At 38.0% G+C, this 24,073-nt stretch overlaps 1 protein-coding gene across 18 annotated transcripts in view; it reads left to right on the top strand.

Annotated features, from left to right (window-relative positions):
- The window catches only part of PTPRK (protein tyrosine phosphatase receptor type K), a 392,047-nt gene that overhangs the window by 293,853 nt on the left and 74,121 nt on the right, over positions 1–24,073 (top strand). For all 18 annotated transcript variants that reach the window (XM_048296431.1, XM_048296435.1, XM_048296424.1 and 15 more), the window contains exons 8-11: positions 1,006–1,308; positions 13,455–13,564; positions 14,782–14,983; positions 17,864–17,969. In XM_048296431.1, the coding sequence (XP_048152388.1) occupies positions 1,006–1,308; positions 13,455–13,564; positions 14,782–14,983; positions 17,864–17,969 (721 nt within the window). The remainder of the gene's footprint in view (positions 1–1,005; positions 1,309–13,454; positions 13,565–14,781; positions 14,984–17,863; positions 17,970–24,073) is intronic.

Genomic DNA, 24,073 nt, shown 5'->3' with positions numbered 1-24,073 from the left:
AGAAATCCTATACTTCACTTCCTTCAACAATCTTGACTGTTTTGACCTTAAACCAGAAAGGACACAAGGCTGAAGCTGTATCAACAACAGGCTTTATTTTCTCTGGTGAGGAAGCATGGTGTATTTTCAGTGAAGATCTAGTATATACAGTCATGGTCATAATTTTCATTGTGTAATCATTTTAATTAAGTTCAATGATAAAAGTTAGCCTTGCGTGAGGAATGAATAGAGAGACAGTGAAAGACTGATGACCACTTGGGGAGCATCATGTACCCTGCTGGTGGAAACACAAGTGTGGAGAGCAGCCGAGCTCGGGGAGCAGGTCAGAGGTTACCTGCTCATAGTAATGTCCAATCATGCTTTTAGGGATTTGAAGGAATCAGGATGCAATGGGAATATCCAAAAGCACTTTTTGTGCCGTTTCTGAGGGGTTTTGCTTGAATTAATAGCTTCATTACTCAAATAATAAACACTAATTAATATCTGCATCATTTTTGTAACTGCTAGTTTAGTAAGGTAATTTGTATAATTAGTATACAGTATTGCTTGGTGGCATGATAAATCATAATGTATTATATGTTCACTCTTTACCATTATGATGTATTATCTAATTTACACAGGTAAAAAAAAAGGAAAAGGGCAAGGGGAAAATCAAGAAGGGAAGCCAGCAGTGACAGCTGGGTGGCCTTTTGGTCACTCTTCTTGCATCTGTTGCCTGTATTCTCAATTGCTTTGAATTGCTCCACTGATAATTAACAATTCTTTTTCTCACTGTTGCTAAGTCTCCATCACTGAATAAAGCCTGCAAAGAGAGGACAGAGAGGAATGAAGTAAAAAAAATTAAAGACTGGCAGCTTTTTTTCCTCCAGGGTACCTGTGCAAAGGATGATATTTTCCTGTTTGTTAGGTGCTTCCTTTACTTTTACATTCACATCTACCAGCTACAGTTCAGTGCAAGGATGAAGAATGTTAACAGTGTTTTCTTCATTATGCTCTGTTTTCTAGAACCTATGAGAACCCCAAAAACACTGAAGATTGCTGAGATACAGGCCAGACACATCGCCGTGGATTGGGAATCTCTGGGCTACAACATCACTCGTTGCCATACTTTCAATGTCACTATATGCTACCACTACTTCTGTGGACACAATGAGAGCAAAGCAGATTGCTTGGACATGGACCCCAAAGCACCTCAGCACGTTGTGGATCGTTTGCCTCCCTACACAAATGTCAGCCTCAAAATGATCTTAACCAACCCAGAAGGGAGGAAGGAAAGCGAGGAAACCATTATCCAGACAGATGAAGATGGTATGTTAAATGCTCTTATGGAAATTACATCCAGGTCCAGTCTAGGCAGGTGGAAGGAAATTACTTTGTGTGTTACAATATGTATCCCGAAGGATGGAAGTTCTTTTCTATTAATGTATTAATTAGCCCCCAAATGGTAGCTATGAAGGTGTTATAGCTGTCACCCTGCATATGTAGCTAAAACCGTCCATGCAGCACAAGTCAAACTGGATCTCTCTCTCTCTCTCTCTCACCAGAAAAAGGAGGATGGCTTCCCAGTCATTCAAAAAATGTGTTAATGCAGGTGATGAGAAACACATGGTGGTGTTAGACTTCTTCACAATATTAGGTGTGGTATTTGAAAATCAATTCTGTAAATCATATTTAAATATTGAGTTCAGTGGTTAAAGACTTTATTCAAGATTTAAAACCTCTACAGCAAATATATTTGAGCAGTAATTTATGTTGCAGGTCACAGAATATAGTATCTGCTAACTATTTGAAAGCCCACAATCAAATTAAAGTATTATCTTGACAACTTGAGAATTAGACTCAATGATTCTTATGGGTCCCTTCCAACTCCAGATATTTGATGATTCTTCTTTAAAATGCTTTCAGCAAAGTTTCATTGGCAAGACAGTTGAATTTACCTCAGCTGTGAAAAAATAAAGAATAGATGTAGACATGTTAATGGTGATACATTCAGAGGCTGGGCTATGAATCTTAGTATCAAGGATATGAAAATAAAAATCGATATTTTTCCTTAATAATATTTAAAATGTTGTAGCAAAAAGCAGTTTCAGTTACTTTTTCTTATGTTTAGATTTTGTGAAAGTACTGACAACAGTAAAATGAAAATAGATACTTCCATGGGTAACAAAAAGAGAATACTTGGACTAATATAAGACTGTAGATAAATAAAAAGGTAAAATTGAAAAAAGTAATGTGTTTACTTGCCTGCAAAATAAATGAATGGGAAATATAGCTTTATATAACAGTCAGTGTTAGTGTCTGGTAGTGCTGGTTTTCCATATATTTTCAATTTGATGAGAAATAGAAGAGGAATATATTTACTGTTGCAATAAAAAGAGAACAATTTTTTACATAGGTAGAATATGAGAATATGAGCTGCAGAAAACTATAGACACAGATGCATCATATGAAGATTTACTGACAAGTACAGAATTAGAATATTTCATGGAATTCAAATTAATTTTTTATTTATTTTAAACATAATTAATGATTAATTACTTCTGTGTTTGTGTTTACATTGTAGATATGTATGGTTGCTATTTTCCTTGAGGTTAAAAGAGTAGTAGTGATATTGTTAAGTTCATGGAAAATGGATTTCTTTTCCTTTTAACTGGATTTTCAAGAGAGATTATGTTTTCCAATGGCCTTTGCCTTGCTAGATGTGTGGAGATGGCAGATGGTCACTGTGTCCGTACTTGTCAGGAGCAGAGTCAAATGCATTTTTATACTTTGTCTCCTGGTTTTGTTGTTGATTTTTCTTGGAAGATGGTGCACACAAGGCAGGTTTTGGTCTCAAGCTAGCACACCAGCGTACTGTCAGTGAACTTGAGTTGGTTTTGAACGAGAATTGGCTTTGGTGTCACAAGTGGTGTAGTGTAGAAGAAGCCTCACCCAATGAACAAAAGTTGCCAAGGTAAACTGTTTGAAACAGATGTCGTTTTCACAGAGGGACTGATAAATTTTAAAAGGTACCTATATTTAGATGTGCTGGTGGTAATAATGCTTGTGACCTGAAAATAGCCTCCTGTGGGCTTGACTCTGTGAAACTATTGGGATTAGAATCAGATTTTAATTTTGTGTTACTGATTGATTGGAAGTCTGTGTCTTGCCATGACTACAAACTACTGGGCTTGCAGACAATGTACAATACTGAGAGGTTCACACCTGAGTCTTTCCTTGAGCTCTCACAGCAATAGTAAACTAAATCCCGTAGCTGACTGCTTATGTGTACAATGCTAATTTAGTTCCAGTCCGAGTGATCAAGTATCTGAAACTATTTCCAAGCAGAGTTTGCAGCTTAAAGCAGGACTTGGACTAAGAAGATGAGAGGTCCAATTATGTATGTGATTCTGTGCCCTACATTTAACACATGGTCAGATGAAGCTGCATTGTCTTCATGGTTTTTGCAGGTTTTAGAGTAACCATGATTTTAATTAGATCATGGAGGCATTATCAGTGATTCATTTTGGAGAAGGAAAGTAGAAAAAATAGGGTGTTGTCCTACATTTTCGCAAATAACATTAGTTAGAAATAGCCCTGATTATGATTATCTGAAACCGCCCTATGTTTTATATTTTTCATAAATAGAAATTTTGAAAACTCCAGATGACAACTGATAATTAAATTTTTGTAAGCTTTTCTGAAGGGTGGGATTCTTTACAATGCTGCTTTTTTTCACAAGGTACTGCTAAACAAGCAAAAACTTTATAGACTGTTGGAGTTAGAGATGCCTACCTCATGTTTTCTTGTCTCTCTTCCTCTCTACCATCTTGCCCTCATTTTCTGTTTTTCCTTATACTTTCCCATGCTTCCAATCTGCCCCTTTCGTATCTTCAGTTGTTGTTTTGTTTTAACCTTTCCCTTCATCTCACTGCATCTTTCAGGTCATTTCTTTCCTTCTGCCAGGAGCTTTACACTTTCCTGAACTTCTAGGATTTCCTAAAAGCTTTTAGGTCTTTAAAAAGACTTTAGATTTTTATGAAGCTCTTCTGTGAGACAGGGAGGATCTCTGGTTGTCTTTCACATAGGTTCACATTTATGTAAGGCTGTACAGCTGGGCTGGGGGTCTTTCAGAAATGGCTGGACCCGTCAGAGTGCTGAGTGGTAACTGAGTTGCATATGATACCTGGAGCAGAATTAACTCATGAAACAATTAGTAGAAGAATGAGGTAAGATTCAAAAGCTGTGCTTCAGATCTCTGGAGCTGTGGCTGACAAACGAGGAAGGTTTTAATAGCTTGTAAATCAATATCTGCAAAAGAGTAAAGCCCAGGAATATCAAGACAGTCTGAAAACAGTCTTTCTTCTGACCAGAGCTAGATCTGAATACTTGGTAGTTTCAGTATTTCTGTTTAGCACCAGAAGATGGAATTAATCTTAAAAGTATGTTTTAGTACTTCCAGAAAGTTGTATTCCATGTAAAAATAAAACCCCTGAATGAGACACTGATAAACAAACTTTGCAAAAAGACAATGAAAACAGGGAAATTTGTGAGTCTTTTAAAAGTGAAACAACATCTTTTGCTTTGGGGAGAAACCACACAGCTACTAAGGTTTGGAAGAAAGCTCTTCTGAGTACACAGGCACTTGGCATTATCTGTGCTATGACAGGTACTCTGCTTTTCCTGGCTTGTACAGAAGATGGACAATGTTTGAAGAATTTGATAAAGGAAGTAGAGGAAGGCTCATGCAACCTGTGGCTGCATACATGCTGGGCAAAGACCGTGTTTGGCACTTTGAGACAAAGTACAAAAACCAGCAGTGAATTTATCACTTAGCATGAATCATCAGCATGCACATGTTCTTGGAGCTGCCTGTTGACCAGAGCACTGCCAACGCAGAGGGACCCTTTGTAAAAGCAGTGGATGAATGGGATTAAAGCAGATAAATGCTTCCTTAATTTTTAATTGGAAACAGATGCAAAAGGCAGTGGATTAACAGGAGTAGTGACTTTAGCCCTGAGCGAATAGCTATAGAGAAAGCAAATTGTGAAGCTCAAAGTGTTCAATGGTGATTTTATAACCAGTAAGGGAGTGTGTCATTGAACAGTAGGTAAACAACTAATTGAAAAGGATCACTTGGATTAGGAGAAGTATCCATTTTGGGGCTCGAAGTATACCAGAACTTTGGTCTGGGCCAAAGCACATGCTCATTGGACACAAATGATGTCCCCTGATCTTTCAGGGGCTCATTCAGCTCCATGCAGAGATATTGAGAGCTATGATGCAGGGTTAATATATCAGCTGTCCAATCATTACTCATGCTCCTGGAGAAACTCCAACAGGCTTGCCACTCTGGGGAACTGCAGAGGAAGAGGAAATGTTATAATTAGAAGACAAAAAAAAAGAGAAAGAGTGAAATGCTTTGTATACTGTCTAGATGTGTGTCCTGACATCAGCTGAGATAGAGTTAATTTTCTTCCTAGTAACTGGTACAACACTGAGGTTTGGATTTAGGATGATAATGATGTTGATAGCACACTGATATTTTAGCTGTTTCTAAGTAGTGTTTATACTAAGTTGAGGGCTTTTCAGCCTCTCATGTCCTGCCAGCGAGAAGGCTGGAGGGGCACAAGAGGCTGGGAGGGGATGCAGCCGGCGTACTGACCTAAACAGGCCAAAGGGACATTCTATACCATGGAACATCATGTTCATTTTATAGAATGGGGAGAAACTTGGCCAGGGTTCACTGCTGGGAAAACAGCTGGGCATCAGCCTGTGAGCGGTGAGCAATTGCAATGCCCGTAATTTGTTGCATATATTCTAATTCTTTTATCATTGCTATTCTTGTTATTTTCTTCATTTTTTCTCCCCCATCCAGCTGCTGAGGGAGGAGTGAGCAACTGGCTAGGTGGAGCCCAGTTGCTGGCTGGGGTTAGACTATGACACTGTGTGTAGAGGAAATATCTTTCACCAGCTTCAAGAGGGAGGATTTTATGGCAATAGTTGATATTTAGTATTCTTCTATGATTGATAGTAGTAAGTTTTGTAAGTTGCCTTTACAAAAAACCGAACTGAACAAACAAAAAACCCCATTTGCTATGAGAAGCATCTTCTTCCTTCCTGCCTTCCCAGTTGTTCTGGCACCCTAGGAAAATGATGGAGGAAAGAAGAAAATACGCTTTGATCAAAGTAAAAAAACAATGCTTCAAGGAGCTTTGAAAAAACATGGACATAAATCTTTACTGGTAGCACTTTAAAAGTTGCAAAAACAGCCCACCTGGGAGAAAAGGTTAATAAACTATGTCCATTACAGCAAAGTAGGGCTGCAAAGATTGTTTGAAATGGAAAACTCTCTCAAAAAATGTATAACTCACATAGCTGAGTGACACATGCATAGATGTCAAGGGAACCAGGTATGCTAATCCTAATGGGGGAAAAGTTGGCAAATAGTTGCTCTTAGCAAAGAGAACCCCATGACTAAGAGATAAAAATTTCAATGCGAAGTTGTCCGTAAATGTCACTGCTAAAGGTATTGACCTCAGTTCTTGCTATAAATGAGACACTAGTTATATACATGTCATAAACATTGACAAAATTTAGTGTCAAGATAGTCAAATACAGGAGGAATTTTTGTCTTTAGCAATAGTGAACTGAAACAGAGTATAACCAACCTACTATCATTGATGAAAGGAGCCTGGAATAACTTATCTGTCCTACATCTTGTGAAAATAACCTCCATTCTTTTTTTCAGATGGTAAGCAAGTTTTGCTATTGGCATGTCATTGAGAGAGAAAAAGTGCTTGCAGGACATGTGAGCACTTTTTGTGAAAGGCATCAGAAAAGCTGATTTGTGAGAAAGAAAAAAAAATATTTAAAATAAAAAAAATTTTAAAATATTAGCACAGATTTATTTTAAGCTTACACTGAACAAATGATGAGTGAAGTAAGCTGTTTTAAGATATTGTGGAGACTAGAAATGCAAGCTGGGTTTTATATGAATAGCTAAGGAAAAATTGGCCCTGAAATGCAGAATTATTTACCCTGGCTCAAACAACTTCCTACTTTCATTTCCATTAGGTACCTATATTAGAAATGTTATAGCTAAAAAAGTGATACTGCGTATACAGTTATTTTGTTGAAATGCTGTGTTCGACATAATGATGCTTGCATGTAGGCCAGAATTAGTGGCTCTTTTAGCAGTTTTTGTGGTGGAATGAGGGCTTGCACGTGGCCCCACAAGTTTCTGTGTTCCTAAGCCATGTGCTAGCTGAAAGCAGTCTCCAAATATTGAATTGCATACTTTCAGAAAGTTGTAAAGCTTGTATGTGATGTTACTTCATCCTGAAATTGAGAAACATTTCCAAATCCCAGGAATGAGGTGTACTGAAGTCAGCACTTGATGTGAAAAGGCTTTAAACAAATTCTGCCTTAGGTGTCCAAGCGCCCAAATTTAGCACAACCAGAACTTGTGCATTTGGATATTGGAACAAGCTGGCCACAGAAGTAGTGGAATCACCATCCCCGGAAGTACCTCAGCTCCAGGCTTTCATAGAGTTAGGGTTAGGGTTCAGGGAGCCAGAAAGCCTTCAGCTCCAGGGGCACTGAATCTGCAAAAGGAATGCCCAAGGGATCAAGGCAAGGCATCAACATTGCTGCCTCCACATCCATTGGAGTCTGGGTCACCCATGGTGATGGGGACCTCAGCCTCAGCACCAAGCTTCCATTAGGGTAAGGCTGGAGTTTGGAGAGCCAGGAAACCTACAGCTCCAGGGACACTGGGGCTGAAAAAGGAATGCCCAGTGAAACGTGCACCAGACAAGACTCAATATAAAATCTTTTTTTTTTTCTCAGTAACGTTCAATAGTATTTTGTTCTTTGCTGCAAATAGTCCAACTTGAATGATTTCCAAAGAGGTAATTTTTGTCACCACATATTGTGTAAATGCTCTTATGGTAAAGACTAGCAACAGGAGTTCTGGTTTTGTTTTTCCTTTTTAATATATAAAATTTGCTTCTATTTAAAACTTAGTCTTCAGTTGTAGTAAAGCGTAAAGTAAAAATGGCAAATCCTTCAGAAAAAGCCAATGGAAAGGTGGACCATTTTAGTTTCTTGTAACGTTTAAACAGTGGGAGAGATTAACTGTCACCATCTCCTGAAAATGAGCATCTACTTTGAGAGAAAGGCTGTAAGTTTGCTGCTGATCTGCTGCCCTTTTGATTACAACAAAACAATTTTTCCCAGTATAACCCTGCATATTCCTGCACATAACTTTTACCACAGAGCATAGTAATACTGTGCATGACTTTCAAAGAGTATAATAATAATAAAAATACTCTGTTTACATGCACTTTCATTATTTTGTAGCAGGAAAACTGAAGCAATATAAATTCATTTTTATAGTGGTCGGTGTCAGTTAATACATTGTTTTCCCAGAAGTAATGTATTGTAATATAAATTTCCTGTTAAGTCAGTGTAGAACAACATTTAAGTGACACTATTTGTGAATAACAATTTATTTGTGACTGTGACATAATTTAATGCAAATATATTGGTCTAAAATGAATTGGTGTGATGTCAGATTGATGGTTTGTACATACATTATGCATAGTATTTATAAAGTCCACCACCCCACATGCATATAGAAGAAAAGATTATCATCTATTCACTATATGAATAAATAGCTTTATTAAAAGAGCTCTGGAGTTGCATGTAAATTATGAAAGAAGAGCTTGTGTTGTTTGCACTATAAAACCTTGCTGAGATTCCCTTCAAAATTGTTTTATCTTACTTTTATATATGTGTGCATTTTATGTTTGTCTACTTTTTTACTGTTGTTTATTTTTCTTAAGTTCAAAATCTCTACTGATATCCATATAGTTAAACCCACTTGAATTATTTCACTTCTTCAGATAAGTGTAAATCTTGACTTGTTGGAAGTTTAACATAGAATAATGCGTGGCAAAGAAAGTGTGTTTAATGCTGTTGTCACTGAGAGATGGTGGGGTCACACTTCACAAGGTCAGCAGATGGAAAGAAAATCAATGAGACCATAATATTTTTCAAAAGTGGGTGCAGAGGCCAAAAGGTCTGAGTTCAACTCCTCTAGCAGCTACTTATAGTTTTAGAATTATTCAGATGATAATGTTAAGTAACATACTTCACCTTAATATGCTTGTAATAGTCTTGAGTGTTTTGATTTAAGTGTAAACTGTCTGTAAGTCCAAGGGAAAGAGTGAGAGCTCGTGTTGAAAAAGAATGGGAGCTGAGAAGTCAGCAAAAATGTGCTGTGGTGAGTGGTGGATCTTCTGGAGCTGCTCACACAAGCCTGAAGAAAGCCTTTGCTGTCTGTGAGGAGTTCTCCAAAAGCTATTATCAACACAAGGATGACATTTACCTAGCTAGTTTTCACCCAAGTCCTTGCTAAATATCATACAAGGGTGTACTGGGTCTGGCTCAGATGGAGCTCATTTTCCCTCAGCAGCCCTCACGGTGCTGTGCTTTGCATTGGTACTCAGAAAGGTGCTGATAACACCCCAGTGCTATGGCTACTGCTCTGGCACTGCATCAGCGCTGGCTCTCAACATTCTCCCCCCAGCAAGAGACTGGTGGTGGGCAAGATCCTGGGAAGAAAGGGACACAGCCAGGCCAGTTGACCCAAATTAACCAAAGGGATATTCCATGCCATATGACATCAGCTCAGATGTAAAAGCTAAGGGAGGGAGAAGGAATGGGGGGCAATTCTTTTACAATTTTTTGCCTTCTGGAGCAACCCCTGCATACGCTGGAGCCCTGCTTCTCTGGAAGTGGCTGAACATTGCCCACTCATGGGAATTAAAAATTAAATTTTCCCCTTTGCTTATGCACGTGCAAACTTTTGGGTTTTTTTGTTTTTCTTTTGCCTCTTTAGTAATCTGCCTTATCTCAGCCCACTAATTGTTTTCCATCTTATTTTATCTCCTCTGCCCTGCTGGGAAGGGGAGAGAGCAGCTTGGTGAGCACCTTGGCATACAGCCAAAGTCAACCCACTACAAAAGGGAAGGCTCTTAACACTGTTTTGGAAAGGTGAAGTTTAAGATATTGCTGAAGTCCTTAGTGTCTTGCTGGGAGTCACAGGAAATAGGCAGCGGTGGCTGCCTCCATGGAGAAATGATGTTTGAGTCCTCTGGGTAGTGTTACCAACAGGCTGCCTTGCTGTTGTTCTGTTACCTTGCTGTTGTTCTTTTGGTGGTGTTTTTTTGTTTGTTTAGGGATTTTTTTGCTAATTTTAGCCTTTTAAAAATTTCTGTTTGTAACAAATACTGAAGAACAAAGACACAAAAGAGCAAATGAGGATGTTAAGGTATTATTTTGACTAACCTGAAGATATTCTGTTCTTTAAGCAAATTCTCTTAATCCTGCTTTTCTCTTTCTTCACTCTCTTTACCCTTTTGGTAAAACAGTGCAACTGAGACATTTTTACTGTGGCTGAACTGGAAAATGGAAAGGAAAAAATAACTTCAGGCCATCAAAATGTGTCCTTCAAACTAATATTAATTTATATTCCTTTTTCTGGGCACTTGAACTTTTATTTGTTTCTTTGTTTTAATTCCAGTTGAGTTGTCAAATTATTTAAGTTAATCCCAACATTCATTTTTATGAATTTGTGGGAGTGGATGAAGTTTGTGGGAATTACTGTTCTCTTTCTCTAAATGCTTGTTGTCTTTTTCTTTCTGACTCTTTTGAACTGGGATTCCAAGCAAGCTGCTCATTGCTGTGCTAGCTTCTGTTCTTGTGCCCTTCCCATGCCAGGGGGAAGAGAAGCATGAAACTAACTTGGATCACATAATTCCAGTCACTTTAACATTGCTACTGCTGCCTTAAGCATCAAATTTTATATTGCAGGAGAAGAAAACAGTCATGGAATGAGATGAGCCTAGACACTTCTCCCACCTTGGTATTTAAACAAAAGGTGTAGGAGGATTTATGCAACCCTCAAATGCAGAGCCCTGCACCCAGTTTCAACTGAATATGAAGCATTTCTTTTTAAAGGCACCATACAAAAAGCATTTTGCATGTTTTTGAGCAATCGTGTCTGTTTTCTTTTTACCTCACATACTTTGATGTGGTTTAATGTCAAATTTCATACACTGTGTACATGCCCTGGTGAATATCCATGTCTTTTCCCAGACACAGATGTACATGCACACACACAAAAATGTGCATGCATCATCCAAGGAAAATTTCATGTGCAGCAGGGTATATTCATACCTCTTTTGAGATCAGGGCAATACTGTAGGGCATTCCCATGAAAAATGAAGTGTTGCCTACAGGAAGTCTCTCAATGACACAAACAGCACAGAGGGGCTGTCATTGCATGTCAGCCTTCATCCACTGCCTGGTCTGTCCCTGAAGAAAAGCACCAGCCTGTGATTTTAGTTAACTTCTCCTAAGCCTTCATATGACAATTAGATGAAAGGGTTATGTGAAGCTCTCACCTATTTACTTATGGGCTTTTTTGACTTCATGAATTTATTATTAATGTGCCAAATTGTGTTGTTTGTGTCAAGGGTCAGATCATCATTTATAGCTTGCGTGTAGACTGAAATAAATTCCACTGATGGGAGAGACCACTCACTCTTTCCTGCTGCTAGCACAGACCTGGTGCTTCCTTTGATCCATCGGATTTTAATTTATTTTTGCTCTTCGTAAAACTTCAGTCTGCTTTGATAATGAATATCCAAGGAGTGTCATGCATAAGGCTCACTGAAAGTTGCACTGAAGGAAATGGGTTTATTAGAAAGAGACAGAAATATATGTCAATATATTACATAGAAATAACATTTTTGATTGAAAGACTGTAAATCTGAACAACTTTTTCTCTTTGAGGAGGGAAGGTGTTTCTTTGGGTTCAGAGTTTTTCTAGGCGGTCACTTAACCTCACCCCCTTCTTTCAAAATGTGTGTGTTCAAATCTAGGTGAGCTGCTCTGATAAAAAGGAATTGTATGTGTAGGCAAAAGTATCTTGTAAGCTGTAATGGAAGATAACTAAGTGCTTCTGGCTGGTGTTGATGGGATTACCAGGTGCTGTGAATCACTTCAGGCAAAGAGGCCTGAGGTGACATTTCAGACTTGTTATTACACCAGGGATATTGGTTCCATTTGAAATAAGAAAGTAGGGTCATCTTAGTGAGGTTTAGTTCAAAGCTTTGAAAACATCTCTTATTGGAAGGAATTGAAGTGAGCAGTCTTGATCCTTCTGCACATGAGAAGGTCAAAGGCTGAAAGAAATGGCAGCTGAGCTGGTGTGTTTCCGCATGTTCAGCCCTCCCTTTTAAATAAGGATTTATTTTAAAACAACAGATCATAAGAAGATGTGATTTAGAGCTATTTTGTTAAAAATTTCTCTCATTTGACACTGTCTGTGCCGTAATTATGCCTCCCCTGATGGGGGAGAATTTTAGAGTCTTTGCCAGGAGTCCAAGAGACGAACGGGACCTTCAGCCTTCTCTGCTTTCAGATAGTTGTTTATTAAGTCTTATCAGAGAAATAGGGCCACTAATGTGACCCAGACATAGCACAGAGCAGAGAATGGAGGAGAATGCCAAATAATCAAGATTACACAGCCTTTTTAAAGGTAAATTAACCAACGGTCACTAAAAGCGTACATTATTTTTACTGTTCCACCAATGTATAAGAAATCATCTAGTCACATAGACTGGAACTGTGGAATTCTTTATCCAATCATCCCAAACTACTTCTACTGCAGAATATGGAGTAGTAGAAGAAGAAGAAGGTCTAGAGAACAACAACAATCCTCCATTTTGAAGTTTTTTGCTTTTATCTATTTACTATATTAACAAACCCAAATCCTCTAAATTTTTCACCCTGTGACAATCTTTCATAATATTCTATCACCTAGTTCACACCAGTGTAGATTCTAATTCTTCCCAGAGGGCAGGCAATTTTCTCCAAGGATGAAGGTCAAAACCAGTGTTGTTCAGGGGGGTAGAACCCTTCAAAACAGGCAGAGAAATATTCTCTGCACTCTGGGTTCCCACACTCTCCTTTGGAAGAAGCTGTATAACAGAGGCTCTTCCTTGCCTTTGATTTTTCCTTTTAAAAGAATTTTAGAACCATGTAGTCCTTGTCCTAAGATACGCTTATTACAGAGTTCAGTGATGTTCCCTGAAGTTGTAATCTAGCTTGAACTGTTTCCCCTGGCTATACTATGAGACAATTTGACTTTGCGTGGAGTTTTGAAAACCGTATGTGTGGATAACGTTAACGTTTCAACTTCGTGCTCTCTCTGCACTGCAAATGACAAAATAGACTTTGAAGTGCTTTTTCACACACTCTACCATTGCCTTTTGCATGCAAATGAATACTAATAAAAATAGACCCATTCTCACTTTTGGTTTTAATAGGATGTTCTGTCATCTCTTTAGTTTTTCTGTCTCTTGAATTTCCTATTTTTAAAACTTTCATTTTGTTTGTAGTGCCAGGCCCTATACCTGCCAAATCAGTGAAAGGAACTCCTTTTGAAGATAAGATCTTCCTCAACTGGAAGGAACCTGTGGATCCAAATGGCATCATTACTCAGTATGAGGTAATCATTAAACACCTAACTAGTATAGGATGGGGCTAGGGAGGTGCACCAAGAGTGACAGCGCGTGTTTATGCTCTGTAGGCAGCTATTCAATAGTATACTTCTTTCATTTACTGAATACATGATTTTCTGTAGTGATTAGATATTCAAAATTTGTAATTATGGTGCATATGGCTGTCCATCCCTGTCAAGTGGCTTTGCCACATAAGTGCCTTAAAAATCTTGTATTGTTGCTATACACCGTTCCAAAGCCATGACAGCCATGATCTGGAAAATTTTCTTCATTTGAAGAGAAGGTTACATGAAAAGTAAGATTGTTATTACATTTGGAGCAATGTTTTTTAGCTTTGTTAGATCTTTAGATATCACCCTTAAAAGAAAACCTCCATACAAATTCTGTTTAAAGTGTATTTAATTTATGAGCCTTCTGGGGAGCTTCACAGGAGGTTAGCAGGTAACACCAGCTGATTCGAGCAACAAATACCACACTTTCCAGCACTCCTCTTTTAAAGGAACAGAAGATAAAACTTTGTGTATTAGTGAAGTATAGGAAGGCAAAACAACGAATCAAACAAAACCCCTTAAAAATCTATTTATTTATTTATTTATTGCTTACAAAATTTGCTAAATAGTGTGGGTTAAACCAGGCAGGCAGGCAGTTCAGCCCCACTCAGCCATTTGCTCACTTCCTCTCAGTGGAATGTATCAGTGAAATTTTCCATACATGACCTGATATGTAAAAGCAGTTGATGAATGGGATTAAAGCAGATAAATGCTTCCTTGATTTTTAATTGGAAACAGATGCAAAAGGCAGTGGATTAATAGGAGTAGTGGCTTTAGCTCTGAGAGAGCAGCTATAGAGAAAGCAAATTGTGAAGCTCGAAGTGTTCAATGGTGATTTTATAACCAGCAAGGGACCGTGTCATATAACAGTAATGATGGAGGATGCCTGCATAGCCTTTCAAATAAGGCAGAATCTTCAATAGCACACATCAAGCCCCCACTGGTTTAGTGCTGGACTTGGCATTGGTGGGTTAATTGTTGGAATCCATGATCTTAACATTCTTTTCCAACCTAAATGATTCTGTGATTCTGTGGTATCCTCAAGACAGATGGGTAGCTAGAGGAGCATATCTCTTTTGTTTACTTTCCAGCCAAGCTAACCTAAATCCGTTGTGACCAAACTTTTAAGAGTCACAAAAAAATTGTTTTCCCAGGTCAGCTATAGCAGTATACAGTCGTTTGATCCTGCAGTTCCAGTGGCAGGACCTCCACAAACAGTGTCAAAGCTGTGGAACAGCACACACCACGTCTTCTCCCACCTGCACCCTGGTACTACTTACCAGTTCTTCATACGTGCAAGCACTGTCAAAGGGTTTGGACCAGCAACTACGATCAATGTAACAACCAACATCTCAGGTAAAAGCAAACAACAGCATAAAGAAAAAACAGGGAAGGGGAGGGTGGAAATGTATTTTGAATATCCTTGTAAGACTTGAGAAATTGTGAAATGCTAAAGAAAACCCCCACAAAAAATCCTACCATGTTATGAAATTACATTACTAAAAATGTTTTTGGGTGTATTCACCACAGGGAAGCATAAGTTCAGGGATAAATCCTTGCATGAGATGGAAATTGCACAGCTGTAGTTGATAACAGTTTTTTCTGTGTACTTTCATCCAAAGATTTTGAAGTGCTGTATAAACCTTAACTAATTGGGCCTTTCAACACTCATAGGTCACTAAGAACTGCATCTGTTTTGCAGGTCAGTAAAGTCAGGTGCAGAAAATTACTGACTTACTGAAGGTGACACCACTTAGCAACACACAGCTATAACAGAGTCAGGGCAGTTGGGACAAAGTGTGAATTTATTTTGCCAGATTCATATAAGTCTGCTTCCTTATGCCTTTATTCATTTATTGCAGTGCACCAGCTTCAACACTGTTGGTCTTAATAATGCACTGTAAACTCTAGAAGACAGTAATGCCAAATGAAGTGCTTTAGTACTTTTATAATTTCCTAAATTTCAGTGTTATTCTCAAAAAATAAGATAGTGGGTTATGCAGTTGATAGTGGAAGATAAGTCAATGCTACATTTAGAGAAACTCTTTTTTTTGTGACATGGTGACTTCAGAGCTTGGCAGAGATCAAAGAAGTCAGTCATTTAGAAATTTAAACATCACAAAGCAGGCTATTTTCCTTATATCTGTCATAATGTAACTCAGATTGTCCTGTAAAGAGAAGTTAATAATGTAGTGGAATGCACCTATGATTTTTGTGGGAAACTATTCACGTAGTCTCCTCACAATACATGAAAACACGCACATAAATCAAAATGGGACAAAATTCAAAGCAGAGCTCCTTGAATTATGTAGCAAGTGAAATGCTGTATTTGTCATAGCTAACTGGAGCAGTTTGTTGAATTCCACCCCAGCACGTAAGCACTAGCAGTCCTATCCCTATCCCTTTGAAACACCCAAACAATGCACCAAAAATCCCCAAATGATGTGTTCTGTTCTGTTTATGTAGCTATTAGGTTGTTTTGAAGTCTGATATTTTACTCAGGTTGTTTTAAGGTCCTTGTGTTTCTTCACAACCAATTCTAATTCATAAATTTTCAGATATAATGATGGTGTGTTACTTGCATACTTGTCTTCTAACCTCTTTGTAGAAGGGAAAGAAAAGAGGTGTGTATCATGCTAGCTTGTCTGGTATTTCAGTATTTTGAGGAAAAAAGTGCCTCAATGTGTTTGGATTATTTAGGACTACAACGAATTCAGGCTTCTTCAGATATGCCCTCTTTTCCACACAGAAATTTTGGGAATTTTGTCCAGAATCCAGTATAGCACAACTTTCTAGACAGAGTATGGATCTGTTAGTTGGCAAGACATGGTTAATGCTAAGAAAGCTCAAAGGCGGGCTGTGACACTACTTGTATCTGAACTCCAGCCTGTTCTCCTTTCTATCCTGCTTTACACTGAGCTGTTTTCCAGTTTCACTCTGCATGACTGATACTTCATATGCAGCAATGCATGTTTCAGAAAATGCTAATTTTAGCTTACTGAGGAGTGAAATTATTCCTTTTAACTAAGCTTACAAGTGGTTACTCTGATTCTAGTGAACACAGTGTAAGCAGTAATTTTAAAATTAACATTAAATGAACATTAATTCTCAAATAATATTTCCTGAAATAAGAGCAGGTTTTGTGCTCATCTAGGATCTAGGACTGATGAAGCAAGGCTTTTAATCTTTCAGAGCTCTTCTATCTATTGATATAGTATTGTTAAATTATTATGACTTAAATGATTGACATCCTGCTAGGAAACATCTTTTTGTGAAAGTTCATTTTGAAATATACAGGCTTCATTCATGATTTTGTAATGATACAGCCACATACTTAAAAAAAACCCAAACATGCAGATAGTTTTCAAACTAGTGAAGAATTAACAATGATTAGAAATCTATCATTTTCTAATTCACAGAAAATCCTGTTTCTTTCCTTGCACCAGGGCTGAAATCAGCAATAGTATTACTGGTGAGGACTGTAACAGGCAGCAGATTAAAGCTGGATGGTTGACGTAATTGCCAACACTAGCAATCCCACCCACAACAAATATTGCTGCCATGAAGGCATGACAGTCTGACAGTCCATTAGTGAATCAGTTCCTGAACTACTTCTGGTTTTGACTTCCATTTTGTTTTTTCATAGTGGTTCTGAAGCTGATTAATGAGCAGCTTGGCCGCCCATTGATAGGAATGGGCATGGGAATAGACTCCCCGAACCAGTTCTAGTCCACACATGCATGTCTATATAAGTCCCAGTTTTCCTGGACGCTGGTTGGCATTAGCATTGTTTCCCATGACATTCAAGAGGAAATGTGAAAGGTTCTTAAATTGTTGGAGGAGGATGGTAGAAGTTGGGTCTTTGACATGATGACTGTAGTTATTTGAAGGGTAGAAAAATTGAGGCCAAAATGGTTTTTTTTTGTAGTTTAGTGTTTTTTGTCAGTCACCTCCTCCCTCTATTTCTGTCCTTCTTGAATAAACCTGTTTTAAGTGTAGAGGTGTCGTGATTTGATGGGAAGCGGTTAAGGATAGAGTTATCAATTGTTGATGAAGTCCCATTCATGCTGTAGTAACAGATTATGCCTGATTGGAGAAACTGTTTAAAAATACTCATGTGGCTGATAATGACTGTGGCTTTGTTCTATACTCCAAACAGCCAAAACCTCATAAAAATTCCAAATGTTTTCACTGATTTGTTTCTTGTTCTTTTCCTTCCCTCTCAACATTAATCAGCTCCCACTTTACCAGACTATGAAGGAGTCGATGCATCTCTCAATGAAACTGCTACTACAATAACTGTACTCTTGAGACCTGCACAGGCCAAAGGTGCACCTATCAGGTAAAAATTTAAAAAATATATATTTAAAAAAAAAATAAAATCAAGAGGAGTTTCTTTTTATAGTTGAATATTTGTTGTGTCACAGTACATAGAGCTGTTCATTTCTGAGTGATAGTAATTTTACACCACTATTGTTTTTCTTACCTACACCTAGCTTGTCAATAGACGTGTAACTAAAAAAATCTGGGTTTGGCAGGTTTTTTTTTTTAAAGATAGTCATGACCTGAATCATTCAGCTACCTGACCTGTTTGATATAGGGTCCCCAGACCACCTTCTAGCCATTATAATTTCATTTTACTTTCTCACAGTGCCTCTGAAATATGACACTGAAAGGTGTTTGTGAGAAAGTAGATTTGAAAATAACACTTCCTCTCCAGTGCTTCAAAGTCAGCTACTCTATAGCATATGTGTATGATTGGAAAATTGGAAGCCGTGGGGAAATGGGAGAATAATAGTGATGAATACAAACTATTTGACCTTTTTCTTCTGAGAGTGCTTCTTACTAGGAATCATGTAGCAAGCCATTAAATTTTATTTGGCGTGTCCTCTAATCATATTAAAATGTTTCATTTATGTTAACTTTGAGGGGCCTTTCCATTTCTGCTCTCTGTTGAGAGATAATTTAATTTTGTTTGCAAAGATTAGTCCACATCCTGCTCTTTACTTCTACTTGTTAGTGTAAAAATTTTATGATATTATTTGATTCCATTTGTGATTTACTGATGTGGCAGCATCACCAATATTCAGGGGCAGGGTTGACTAATTGGGGGTTAATTAGCTGCTGAGCATCAGGAGGTTTTCATGCTATTACCCTTGTGACATTTTAGAGAAACAGGAGCTAATCATTCTGTGTTACATTAAGTCAGCTATCAAGGCTCAGCTGATGTTGAGTAACATGCCCAAATCCTAAAAGTAGAGGAAAATTAATTGTTTCCTAAGTCTATTTCCATTAAGGGGAATATAAGTTCTATATGAATGTAGTGGGGATGAGTCACATAACTATATGCATTTTTATGTGCTTATCATATAGTCACTCTTATGATTTATATTATCAAGTTATTTATTTATATTCTGTCAGAGAAGAAAATCCGGATTCATCCCCTTTAAAGGAGGTTTTGATGTGTTATATTTAAAATTGTATTCCCATGGATCATTCATTTCTGAGAAATTGCCCTGGGGCAAACCTGGGATTTTTGTGGAACAGGACTGCTTTCAGTAAGGAACTTGGATTCTTAAAATAGAGATTTTTTTAAATTAATACCTTGGAAAACAGACTTGTGGTCTGAAAATGCTCTCAAATCTGAAGGTGCTTAAACTCACTTTCTTCTAGGGCTTTGTAGTTGCTTTTAAAGACTTTTAAGTGTCCTGCTGCTGGCCCTAATGAAAGCTGTCCTTGTTTGGGTAATGTGATACCTATTCTCTCATGTAATCCATGCAACATCCTTTCAGTCTTGTGTCTGGCCACCTGAGGGAGCTGAGGCAAATTCTTGCCCAGAGCATCCCTGCCGGACACCACTGGGATCTACTGATAGTGGTGCATATCTTCTTTACAGCAACTGCTCCGGGGCAATCCTGGGCTGACAGCAGCAGGGTTCCACCTTCAATCCCACCATGCAGCTTCAGGGTGTCAGTCTTGGGTCCTGGGTTTCTCTCCTGGGTGGGTGCTTCTTTTGTGAACTGGTAGCATGATGGGATGTGGCTAGAGAGTTACTCACGGGGCTAGAAAATTACCTAGATCAAGAAGTTCTGGTTTCTCTGCTCTGTACTTGTAGATGAGTAACTTGCTGCAGAGTAAACCTGAAGCACACAAACTCACATATATTCCATCAGTTTTCCTCACAACATCCTCAGTTCAACGGCATGAGCTTGTCACTGTGGCCTATGAAGATGGCAGGAAAGATCTATGTGCTAAATGTTAATAGACAGTTTGATAGTCATAGTTTCATAGAGTATTAATCGCTGTTGTTTGACTGTGTTCTCAAAAAGCATACTTCTTTCTTCCTTTCTGTCATCCTCCCTCTCCACTTGAGTTAATTTCTAAAATCTAAGATATAACATCAAGTTTCTAACATCAAGAGGCCAAGGAAATAAGTCCTTTACCATAACTGGAGACTTGGGCTTTATTCTTAAAATCAACCAGGTGTTTTATTCCTTACTTGGAATGAGAAGCATTCTCTGGTGGAATGCAGAAGGAATGGTATTATTCCCTTTTCTGAAGGTATGCGTATTTCTGATGTATGCAGTCAGGTACTTTTCAGCAGCTTCTTAATAAGGAGATAAATGTAGCACATTCAAATTCTGAATTGATTCAATGCATTTGCTAAACTTTATGATATATTTCAGTGAAGCTTCACTCCATCCACACTGCAGTTTTGTTTCCTCTAGAAGCTGGCTTACTGCCACAATGAGTGTTACTAGGAAGGTGGGGAAAAAATGGATCACTGTGCCTGCAGCTGTGATGGAGTAGAAGGGACTCAGATGCTGTTATTTAGCCAGACCCTGAAGAATACAACTGGCTTTTTGAAAAGTTTTGTTTCTACCCAGTCCTGTAATCTCGGGATCTGTAGATGGTCATTTCATTTAATATCAGTAGGTTCATGTTTAAAAATTTTTTTAAAAAATAGGAAAAGAAAGAAGAAGTAAACAGAAAACAAGTTTAGTCTGATACTCTTTTGCTTTTACAAACAGAATTATGCTATGGTCAGATTTCCATCATAGCCTCTCCATCAGCACAGCCACTCAGCAAACAGATGTTCCTTATCTTAAGTATAACCTATGAGTGGTGTTTCTTTAAGACACTGCCTAGCTGCCCTAGTCACCACAGTTTAAACATGACTCTAATCATACCTTCCTTGTCAGGTTTTATTGTGCAATCTCTAGCATTCTTTATGGCCTCCTGAAGTTTTAAAACAAAATTACAAACTAGAAATGCAAAGGGAGACAAAGCTGGATGGCTCAGGCTCACTTTGAAGCGCGTATTGTTTCACCATTAATCTTGTGGATGAGATTCCAGTCAGTAGAATCAATGGTGCTTCGGTGATTCATTTGAAGATGTGATTTGTTGCTGTAGTTTTTCTGAAGGTTCCTAACTGAGTACCAGAAAAACAATTTTTTGTTTTCAAATCCTACTGCAGATCAGGGTTACAAAGAGTGTGCATCAGAATCAGAGTAAATTTTTAATGATTAAATTTATTTTATTTGATTAAGTGCTTTTCTTGTACTTCCATGTGAAAAATTAGTTTGTTTTCATTTTGCAGCAAGATTAATTAAGGGGACCATGGCAGGGAGCAACTAAAACAATCATTGTCAATTAGAATTACAAGAGCTGGGGCTGAAACTTGGGCTCGTCAGTCAGTCTGGTGCTTGACAAAGGAGAGGAAGATGTGCCTCCACTGGACACATAGAAAGAAATGTCTAGCAGGTATTTAAAGTCTACTCAGAATAGGGCTGAAGTATGAACAACATTCACCACTGCCATATCTCTTTGGGAGCCTAAATTTTTAGGGAGGGATGAAAAGGAAGATCTTTTGTCAGAGACCTACACCTGTTTGCAATTGTCTTGGTCAATAGGGAGGTACTGTACAGGTTTTCTTAAATTACCAAAAAAAAAAAAAAAAGATTTTGTCATGAAAAATAATTTCTTCATGGAAAATTTCAGCTGAGGAGTTCTTCAGCTGATGTATCTTCAAAATTTCTCTGCTTACCTGGCTGTCTCAGATAACTGTTTGGCCTTTATGATTCTGATGACTTATGTAGCAGGTTCTGAAATTTTTATTACTCTTCAGAATATCTCAGAATTTATTTTATTCATCAAGAAGAAGGAATATTGTCATCTAAGCTTCCCACTCCTCTATCTTTATTTCCCTTTTTTAATCCTTCTCTGCTCTGTGGAAAGACTGGGAAAAAATGCTATTATAGGAATTCCCCCAGCTTCTGTCACAAGAAAGCTCTTTCAATAACTGAATTCTCATCAGCACAAAAAAATGTATAGAAAACCTAAGATAATTGAAGCTAAGATTAGTTATATGTAAAGACACAAGGATAAGCAGCGTACATAGCTAAATTTTCACTAGTACCTGATACCAAAACATATTTGAAGCCAGTGAACACCCCACTTTTCAAGTTACAAATTTAGCTTTGACTTGTTTCATCACATGTTACAGCAGGGTGTCCTTTCTGCCCATTATTATGTGCACATAGAGTAACAGTGCTGCTCTGGAACCACTGCAGTGTTTAGTAAATGGGTTTAAACAGATGGTATCACAAAGGGCCCAGAGGTAAATGACTGTATTCCTCCATGTCTTGTTAGCCTATAATGTTGCATGAAAAATACTGTCAGATCCCCCTTCTAAAGAGGATAGGAAAATCTTTTATTTAAATGTACTTTGTGAAAACGCATTTAAAAAAATAATTTAAAATAAAGCTTTTTTGGAGACTTAAAACAGTTTCTGTTATTTGCTATTTTTTCTCTTGAGTAAGTGTAGATGACTACAATATGTATAGCTGTGTCCTATTTTCCACATATTGTATATTTTTGTACGTAGGGGTCCAAAAAGCATTTTTTGGAAGATATTTTATATAAATTAATTTATTTGAAAGTTTTTCAGAACTTTCAGATTTTATTGTGGTCTCACGCTTAAAATTTTTCTATACCTTTTACATCCTATTCAAAAATTACAGTGTTCTTTTAAAGAATGCTATAAAAAGAGACTTTTAAACAATGATTGTCATGCTGTTTGATTATTTGTTTTGATCTCCAAAGAGACTTGACCCTAAAAAAGGAGATGTGCCTTAAAATGAAGATACCCCATTTATGCCTTATTCTATAAAATCGATGGGGAAAGAGGGGTTGACATGGTAACTGTGGTGCGTCTCCTCTCGGGAGCTGTGTGACAAACCAGACTGTTCCAGGGCACCGTTGACTCCGTCACGTGCAGACATTGCACTCTCCTTCCTCTGTCCCTGCTGGCTCTCTCCTTTGAAGTTGCCAGGGTGTCACAGACAAGCTTCCTGCTCTTCTGTCACTTCTGAGAGCAGAATTTCTGTCTGTCCCCATCCACTGGCAGCTGATGAGAGAAGACTGCATAATTCAGGCAGCAGAGACGTGGTGTCTGTGTCCCAGTGCTCTCCAGTTGGTGTCTGGCCAATTCTGAAATGCTTTTTTACCCTGCCTGGGTCCAGGGTCAGCCCAGGGAGGGAATGAATGCCAGTAGTAATTTCTTATCTTGGGACATTATAAATAAAAATTTTAAAAATATTTTTTATCCTGTCAAGCTTTTAAAATATCAGTGCTTTTAGGAATTTTTGCTAGTACATTTGTTTTGAGGCATAAAGAAATATGCTGGATATACAGGGGTTTTGTGCAAGTGATTTGGTGGTACAGTCCTCATTAACTGGAGATGGTTGATATGTAGAGTTTACCACAGAAGGTGATGTATAACTGAGCTCAGTTCGTGGACAGTTTATGAGAAATAGATATCCCCAGATCTAACTTTTTTTTTTTTTTTTTACATTCTTTTTTCTACCTGGAGTTTCAAAACTGAAATGACTTTGTACATTCTTTTTGGACACATTGAAATGGAAGAAAGACGCATTCCTGCTTAATTTTTAGGTGCTAGGTAAAGGGGATGCTAACATTTTCTTTCAGCTCAAGAAAGACATGAAACTAATTTTCCAGTTTATTTCTTCTCCTCTTTCTTCCATTCGCCAGTATCATACTTTATCTCTGCCACTGCAGTTATTGGGTTTTCTGGGCAGCAGTAGCAGAGAAAATTGACAAAATAATTTAATGCTGCCCCATAAGTTCTGAAAGGAAGAGGACTGTCTTTGCCTTTCAGAGTCCTTGCAGCAACGCAGTGACACTTCAAGAATTTGGTTCAATTTTACCTTTTCTGTTTAGAAAGCTTTATAACAAACTCAAGACAGACAAATCTGCCAGTTTAATTCAAAAGCTTCAGGTTTCTTGTCTACATGCCTTAAAATCTCCAAACCTCCTTTTTTCTTATAAAATGAAGGACTACCTTCTGCTCTCAGTACGTAAATTCTGTACTTCTGAAAGGCAGAGGAAGCTGATAATGAGCTGGTAACATCCTGCAGTCAGGTA

Source organism: Corvus hawaiiensis, chromosome 3 (assembly GCF_020740725.1).
Source record: "Corvus hawaiiensis isolate bCorHaw1 chromosome 3, bCorHaw1.pri.cur, whole genome shotgun sequence".
NCBI classification, from domain to species: domain Eukaryota; kingdom Metazoa; phylum Chordata; class Aves; order Passeriformes; family Corvidae; genus Corvus; species Corvus hawaiiensis.
The sequence above is the reverse complement of the archived record's forward strand: the minus strand, read 5'-3'. Positions and strand labels throughout refer to the sequence as shown.